The 8282-nt window shown below is 61.9% G+C and overlaps 1 protein-coding gene across 1 annotated transcript; it reads right to left on the bottom strand.

Annotated features, from left to right (window-relative positions):
- Positions 1-1596: 1596 nt before the first annotated feature.
- On the bottom strand, positions 1597-8042 carry IHH (Indian hedgehog signaling molecule). The gene is made up of 3 exons (XM_045560041.1): positions 7404-8042; positions 4732-4993; positions 1597-3019 (listed from the first exon to the last, which is right to left on the bottom strand). Exons 1-3 carry the CDS (start codon positions 7713-7715, stop codon positions 2361-2363), a joined length of 1233 nt encoding a protein of 410 aa, XP_045415997.1. The 5' UTR covers positions 7716-8042; the 3' UTR covers positions 1597-2360.
- Between the last annotated feature and the right edge of the window lie 240 nt (positions 8043-8282).

Raw genomic sequence — 8282 nt, 5'->3', positions numbered from 1 at the left:
CCCAAGAGCCGGTCTGGAAGGATTCAAATCCTGCTTCTGTCACTTTCTGTGTAACCATGGGCAAGTTATTTAACTTCCTCATGCTTTTGTGTTCGAATCAGAAAATGATATTAAAGTACACACCAAATAGGGTTGTTACAAGAATTAAATGGGCTGCCCAGTGTAAAGATCTAGAATAACGCTAGCAAAGGTTAGTCTTCATTAAATGAGAGCAGTTATCATTATAGCCTATGGGGCCTATTTCTCCAGATGACACAGACCCCAGAGTAATGAAGTTTTCCCTGGAGTTTCCGTCCAGGGAGGCAGGGGTGGGTACGGTAAGAGTCTGAGCAGCCGTCCCCCACACTCCCAACATGATCGTCTCAGCGAGAAGACAAGACCCGGCAGTGGCATGCTTTAGCAACGGGCTCTCCGCGGTGGGGGAAGCCCTGATTTGTAGCATCTGCCAATTTCCACAGTGTCCATAGCCACCATGCCTATTTCAGCTGGCTCACAAAATTCCTGAAAATTGAACAGTTGTACCACTGGAGCTGGAATCTTAGCTTATCCATAGTGAGTACGGAAAAACTTGCCTTGGGGCCAGGCATGGTGGCTCACGCCTGTAATCCTAGCACTCTGGGAGGCCAAGGTGGGAGGATGGCTCAAGGTCAGGAGTTCGAGACCAGCCTGAGTAAGAGTGAGACCCTGTCTCTACTAAAAATAGAAAGAAAGTATATGGACAGCTAAAAATATATATAGAAAAAATTAGCCGGGCATAGTGGCGCATGCCTGTAGTCCTAGCTACTTGGGAGGCTGAGGCAGAAGGATTGCTTGAGCCCAGGAGTTTGAGGTTGCTGTGAGCTAGGCTGATGTCACGGCACTCACTCTAGCCCGGGCAACAGAGTGAGACTCTGTCTCAAAAAAAACAAAACAACAACAACAAAAAAACCTTGCCTTGGGATGGAGGGACTGACAGAAAGTAGAGGAGGGGGTCATCCTGTCTTGGCAAGAAAATGGGACCTCTCTCAACTAAGCAGTCCATAGGCTATTTGCCCTGTTTACGGTGTTGGTAAAAATAAGTTCCCGGGCCTCACTGGATCTATAAAAGACTCCCAGAAGTGGGGCCAGGAATCATCTTTAAATAACCTGCTCAGGTGACTGTGAGGTTTGAGAAGTGCTAGGCTAGGGGATCTCTAACCAGTCCAAGAAGTCAGAATAGGCCACAGACAAATGGGAATTCTGCAGAATCTTTGCAGGCTGCAGTCCATTACCAACAGTGAAGAGTTAGAAACCAGGCCCGAGGGCACACTGAGATGGTTCTAGTTGAGGAAAGTGACCATGGACTAATTACATCAGTTCTCTCTCTGGTCCAGCCATGTTTAGGGCAAACTTTGTGGTCAGTATGTAAAGGCCCTGCCCAGCACAGAGCACAGTTCACTGTGGGGACTTTGCAGAGCTCCTGGGTGAGAAATGGCCTGCAGAGTGGGAGCTCTGGAGGTTCCCCCCTTGGAGGAAGGTGAGCTGCGCCTCACCGAGGAGGGAGCAAAGCCTCATACGGACACATCTGTGGCTCCCAACTATGTTCATTGCCCCCCTCAGCATCCCGGACTCTATGGCTCTAACAACTTAAATAATTTTTATTACAAAAGGAAGAAAAGACCAAAACACCCCCCAAATTCTCCCATGGGATTCCCCCTCTGCGCCAATAAATAAGGTGGGGGAGACTGACTGGAGGAGGAGGTGGGGGTCATGGTTCAGCAGAAAAGGGAGCTTAGCCTGGGTGGAGGTGGCAAGGACACCCAGTCCCAGGCCCTAGGGTCACATTGGCTGGAACACAGAACTCCACTTGCTGACAGCAACAGTCTCTGGATGCGCGTCTTGAGGAGTGTGGCCGGAGGAAGGTCATACCTCAGGATGGCCAGGACACTGCCCCACCCCGTGGCCTTCTGGGTTTTGGGCAGCATTGAGTCCAGCCAGCTCTCTGCTGGCTTCCAGGGAATCTAGCAGCATCGTCTGAGGTGCGAGCCCACCTAATGGGGCCTAAGGCGGGTGGAATGGCCTCTCCGTCAGGGGAGGCAGTGTGTGAAAACTGCAGTGAGAGCTGGCTGGTTGGGAGCCTCTGTGCCAGCCTCATGGTCCCTAGGACAGAAGGACAGATCACTACCCCTCACCAGCTCAGCTTGCAGCTCTATCACTACACCAAGATGGGGGTGTGGGACACTGGTGTTGCCCAGTCAAGTGTCAATGGTGTATCTCCATGGTGGAGGAGATGGCAGGAACCAGTGCCCACAGCTCAGGTCCCTTCCAGGGCCAGCACCCTCCTGGTTGGCAGGCCTCTGGACTCAGTATGGCAGTTCCGGGAGGGCAGTGGTGGGGTTCTTTCAGCTCCCTGCCCCAGACATGCCCAGCGGGTGGAAGCTGCCCTCTTCTAGCAAGAGACGCCCCAGGCGGTAGAGCAGCTGAGGGTACCAGTGCACACCCTCTCCCGGGGTCCAGCTGCCCCACGCCAAGCTGTGAAACAGTCGAAGGGGCCAGAAGGCCAGCTGAGCCAGCTGGTGGTCAGCCACGGCTGCAAAGCAGGAAGCCACCACATCCTCCACCACCACAGTCCCGTGCCTCGTGAGTGGGGCATACGCCCCAAGGGCCACGTGTGTGGAGACAGCTGCCACTCGCGCAGGCTGAAGACCTGGCATCCCGGCCACCAGCACATACTGGCCAGGCTGCACATGGCTGGCAAATGTGGCCCGAAAGCGGGCTGCTGGCTCTGTGTGATTGTCAGCCGTAAAGAGCAGGTGAGCGGGTGTGAGTGCCAGGTGGCGAGGGGGGTCCTGCGTCTCGATGACCTGGAAGGCTCTCAGCTTGTTGGGCTCGCGGTCCAGGAAAATGAGCACGTCACTGAAGGTGGGGCTCCCGTCCTCCCCCATGGCCAGCACCCGGTCTCCTGGCTGCACAGCTGACAAGGCCACACGTGCCCCACTCTCCAGGCGCACCTGGGCTCCAGCAGGGAAGCAGCCACCTGTCTTGGCTGCGGCCGAGTGCTCTGTGGGAAGAAGGGACATGAAGGTGTTACTGCTGCGGAGCTGAGCCTTCTAGCCACAGCGTCCCTCCCCTGGCCAGCCTGCCCAGCCAGAGCTCCTCTTGCTCCCAGAGAGGGCACCGTATCCTGGCCTGGCTTCCACCTGCCATGCAGGCTTGAACCCGCCCCCAAGCCCAGTGTGATCTCCTGCCCCCTTCTGCCCAGCCCAATCCTGTGCCCATGCCAAGAGGACACTGGTGTTCTAAGACCCAGTGGGTGAGAGAAAAAGGACCCTCCTGAAGCCCATGTGTTGCCCCCAATCTGTTCACATCCTGACAATGCTGTGAAAAAGTCAGAGGCCAGGCCTCAGCTGAGCCAGACGGTGGTCGGTTGTGATGTGACACCAGGAATGCTTCAGCCGTGGAGAGGGGAAGCTGCTTAGCTCCTCTGGGGTCTAGATGTCCTGTATTTCTCACCCCGTACTTAGAGGCTTCTAAAACATGGCCCTCTCAGACTGACACCCCAAGTTCTGTGCCAGAGCTGGCCCTTTGAGTCCATGGAAGTGAGAGGAGAGCCAGTCCATGGGGCGAATACAGACCCCTGGGGCAGCCTCCGAGTGAGCAGTCAGGTCAGGGGTGGATTGGGGGCAGGACACAGTCATCATCTTCACTTCATGTGCTGGGTCCTTGTGCAGGGACAGGACACAGTGGCATCAGCAGGGAGGAAGAGGAACAGTGTTTGGGGGTCAGGACTAAGGAATGGAAGTGGCCACTCTGGGAGGCAGCCCTGGGCCAGTATTCGCAGAATCAGGGTGGATGGGTCTTGAGGTGGACACAGTTGGCAGGGGACGTGCTAAGTGGAGGGGCCAGGCTGTGGCTGTGGGTCAGGGTGGGTTCACCCCTGGAGCCCAGTGAGGATCAGGAATACCAAAATGCGGGCCTGGGCTCAGTGTGCTGGGTCTGTGCATGAGACAACTACACGGTGCCAGCGTAGAGGGCTCAGCCCACAGCCAGGTGGGGCCAGGCTGGGACCCACACAGGAACCGTTCGAAGCACCCATGGCTAGGTTCAGTGTAGGTAACAGGGACACTGACAAGACTTGAGGGAGGGGCGAGGCCCCAGTGCCTGCCACTTCTGATCAACAAGGCGGCCGATCTGGGAAAATCCACTTTATTGAGTCCATTTTGTTTATTCTGGCTCTTGTGCTTGGCTTTGGCCCAAAATGTCCAGTTTCAGGGCCCTGGGGGGAGAGGATGGGGACGCCTGCGCCCCAGGGAGGCCTGACCTGCAGCTGGGTGGTGGGTTCTGAACCTCTGGGCTCCTGATCAGCCCTGCTGGTGTCTGGACACACCCTGGCCCCTGGCCCCTGCCCCACCATGCTCCTTGTTCTGCACCAGGCTGGGTGGGAGTCATGTCTGTCAGCCTGTCTTCCTCCATCTGTCCGGCTTGCTCTGTCTTGCACCTCCTGTGGCAGGGTCTGGACTGTGGACTGCCAGGTCAGCACCCAGCCGCGCTGGGACGGGGCCCTATCTCCCTAGGCTCCCCCATGGCACTACCCAGGGTGGGATGAGCAGGTGGTCATGTGCAGCCGCGGAGAACGCCGATGTCCTCTTCCCCGGGGTCCCCGCCTCCATCCCTGGGCAGGCCTCTTCACCTTTTCAGCCCCAGCGGGCACTGTGCCGCCTGCCCACGCCCTGCGGCCCCGGCCCCGGGCCCAGCCCCCTGGCGGCGGCTCACCGGACTTGACGGAGCAATGCACGTGGGCCTTCGACTCGTAATACACCCAGTCGAAGCCGGCCTCCACTGCCAAGCGTGCCAGCAGTCCATATTTATTGCGGTCGCGGTCCGACGTGGTGATGTCCACTGCGCGGCCCTCATAGTGCAAGGACTCCTCCGAGTGGTGGCCGTCCTCATCCCAGCCTTCGGTCACTCGCAGCTTCACACCGGGCCACTGGTTCATCACCGAGATGGCCAGAGAGTTCAGGCGGTCCTTGCAGCGCTGTGAGAGGAATGTGCGCGAAATTAGGGCGAGGAGCCGGCTCCCGTGCGCGTGCAGGCGCTGCCTCCCCATGAACTCTCCCACCGCACCCACTGGAGTTGGAAAACCGGAGGATGCTCTGTCCCTTTCCCTTAGGAACAGAGGGCCCTAATGTGCTCCCTCCCATTCTAGCATACAGCCTCTCCCAGGGATGGGGACCGCATGGTGGCGCCACAAATCTGGAGGGCGCATGGAGGCGCACACCTCGGGGTGCCCTTCTCTGATGGGTGATCCGCTTCCCTCTTGTGCTTTCTCTCCCCAGCTCTGGGTATCGGTCCCTGCCCACATAGGGCTCCGCCTTTTGCTACGCCTTTTGCGCGCTCGGTCCCTCTGTCTCGCCAAAGCCCGGAGGCAGGAGGTGGCCCGGGAGCCGACTGCCTGCGGCTGGCCTGCTAGGCGTGCAAGGCTCGAGGTGCCCAGTAGGTGTCACCGCAGCCTCAGGGCTGAGGCCCGGGACGCCCGGCTCCGGAGGCGCGGCAGGTGCAGAGCGCCCCGGCAGCGACGGGAGGAGGGGTGTGTTGGAGAGGAATCCCAGGCCTGCTTGGATCCCTCCAGAGCCACAGAGCGTTTCTGAGGGGTCCTTCTTATGATCCCAAACCAGCACGCACCCGCACCTGCACCCTAGATAAGGCAGCCCAGGAACTAGTAGGCTAGTGGGGGGCAACGCAAGGCGCGCCCGGTTGGTTGACAATCCCAGAGCCATCAGCACCTCTGCGCCAGTGGCCTGCCCCTGTACCGGAAAGGGACGGGAGAAACCGAGCTTCTGATCTCAGGGAGCCAGCTCCACGATCCTCATATGGAGGTGGGGTAGAGCCGCGCCCTGGGGGAAGGATGGAAAGGGACCATCCTTGATTGCTGCCTCCCGGTGTGTCTGGGTCCTGAGAGCCCAGGGGACCACGCAGCTGACTGGGGGAAGGGGAAGCAGGGCCGGGGCCTTGGCCTGCAGGAGAGGCGCCCTACCACCTGTCCTTGACTGTGAGGTACTAGGCGCCGCCAAATGTGGGCAGCCGATGTCTCAAGCTACCCCCACCTGCGGAGCCTGGGCCCCACAGACCCTTGGACTCGGCCTCCCAGGAGCCAAGAGCGGCTACAATCCAAAGCCGGGCCGGTCCTTCCTGGGGCGCAGCATGGCTGGGGGCGCTCACTGCGCGAGGAGGGAGCTCCGCCTGCTCCTTCCTGGCCCTTGTCGCCAGGCTTCTGGCCCCCCACCTATGTCCTCCCCGTGGGCCCAGCTCCCCGCCCCTCTCTCCCTCACCGCCCCCCCTTCGGGTCCAGAGCCCGGGCGTGCGCTGTCAATGATTGCCCAGCCCGTGGCCCGGATCCTTATCTGCATTCCTCGGCGCCCGGCCCGGCCCGGCCACCAGCCAACCTTCGGCCCCGACACCGGCCGGCCAGCCCCGGCGCCAGGGCGCATGCTGAGGGCCGCGGTCTAGCTGCTCTTCCTCAAGGATCTAGAAAGCCAGCTGCCTGCTTGTGGGGAAAGCCTCGGGAGACCCCAGTGGAAGGGGGCGTAGGTCTCTCCTCTCGAAGACCCGGCTGCAGGGAAGGAAGTTTGCGCCCCTACCCTTGGGCGGAGCGCGCGGGTCCTGCTCCAAGCCTGCAAAGACTAGCTTCAGCCCTGCTCCCTGCCTTCCTCGGGCATCCCAGCTCCTCCCTTCCACTCCTTCCTGTCCCTTCCAAGTCCAGGATCCCCTAAGCTCAGTCCCAGAGCCCAAAGGCCCCGGTACCCCACCCTTTAACCGCAGCCGCGCCGCTCAGCTCTCCGGACAGACATGTGGGCTCGCTCGGCGGGTTCCCTTTCCCACCTCCGCCTCCCTACTCAGCTCTTCCTTGCTTCCTTGCCGTTCCTTAACCCCAGACCCTGCCGGGACACTGCTCCAGGAGGGGGCAGCGCATGGAACCAAGAGCGCAGCGGGGTAGGAAAAGCCGTGGGGCTCTGGGAGCCCAGAGCTTCTTCGCCTCAGGCGTGCAGAATGGCTTCAAAATGAAGGGGGCACAGCTGTGCAGTTTAGGCCAGGAGGGACTGCGTGGGTCCCGAAGGCAAAGGAGGCAGCCGGATCGCGGTACCTCCGGGTGCCGTGTCTGGCCTGAGCTGCCAGCACTCTGGGGCAGAGGGGCCGCCGCCAACCTGCTGGGCTGTGGCTTGGCAGCGGGAAGCTCTTCTCGCAATCTCCGGCGGGCTCGGGAATGCCAACACTGCCGCCGGGACCCCTAGCCGGCCCATCCTGGGCACGAGGCAGCCGGGCTTGGCGAGAGGGGCAGGTGCCAGGGGGCGTGCCAGGCAGTCCAGAAAAGGTGCTGGGGGGCGGGTAGGGCCGGGCAGGTGCCGGTGCTTCGGCGGCAGCGCGCTAGGAGAGCGGATCGCGCTCACCTGGGTCATGAGGCGGTCGGCGCCTGTGTTCTCCTCGTCTTTGAAGATGATGTCAGGATTGTAGTTAGGGGTGAGTTCCTTGAAGCGCTCGGAGCTGCGCGCGATCTTGCCTTCATAGCGCCCGCTGGCGCCCAGGGTCTTCTCGGGCACGTTGGGGCTGAACTGCTTGTAGGCGAGCGGCACGAGTTTGCGCGGCGGCCGCCGGCGGCTGCCCACCACCCGACCCGGCCCGCAACCCCGTGCCGCCGGCACCACCAGCAGCAGCAGGAGCAGGCAGAACCGCAGTCGGGGCCGGAGCCGGGCGGGAGACATGGCCAGGGAGCCCGGGAGAGCGGCGGGCGAGGGCGCCTGGTGGGCTGATGGGTGGGCGGGTCGACGGGAGCGCTGCAGGGAATCAGGCGTCCGGGTGGCTCTGGGGGGCTCCAGGCGGGGGCGCCATGGGCGGCGCGGCGCGGCGCAGGGCCGGCGGGACTCAGGTGCGGGGCGGGGGCCTGGGGCCCTGGCTGGTGGCGGCGTGCTGTCCCCCTCGGCGCCTCGACTCTGAGCTGCCGGGCTCGCCGGCCGCCAATAAATAGGCCGGCCCGTTTGTTTTGGCAACGCGGCGGCGGCGGGGGGCGGCGGGCGGCGGGGCTGCGGGCCGCCGGGCTGGGCTGGGCTGGCCGGGCCGGCGGGCTGCAGGGCCCCGCGGTTAGCACCCCGGCCCGGCGGTCAGGCGGCTCGGGCGGAGCGGGAGCTGCTGCCGTCTGCGGCGCAGCCCGGGGCCGAGTGAGAGGGGAAATGGAAGAGATCCGGGCTCGGGCCCCGCGCAGACCGCACCCTACCCATGTCCCTGCCTCCTGTGCGCTCGACAGCGAACCTGCAGAAAGGGCAGCACAGCCT

This window comes from Lemur catta, chromosome 8 (assembly GCF_020740605.2).
Source record: "Lemur catta isolate mLemCat1 chromosome 8, mLemCat1.pri, whole genome shotgun sequence".
In the NCBI taxonomy this organism is placed as follows: domain Eukaryota; kingdom Metazoa; phylum Chordata; class Mammalia; order Primates; family Lemuridae; genus Lemur; species Lemur catta.
This window is presented reverse-complemented; position numbering and strand designations above follow the sequence as displayed.

What these genes read in the sequence shown, in the direction of transcription:
- IHH (XM_045560041.1), bottom strand. Translation starts at nt 7,715, where the DNA reads ATGTCTCCCGCCCGGCTCCGGCCCCGACTGCGGTTCTGCCTGCTCCTG. An exon ending in CCGACCGCCTCATGACCCAG is followed by an intron (nt 4,994 to 7,403) that starts GTGAGCGCGATC and finishes TTCCTCTCACAG; the next exon opens with CGCTGCAAGGACCGCCTGAA. An exon ending in GCATTGCTCCGTCAAGTCCG is followed by an intron (nt 3,020 to 4,731) that starts GTGAGCCGCCGC and finishes TTCTTCCCACAG; the next exon opens with AGCACTCGGCCGCAGCCAAG.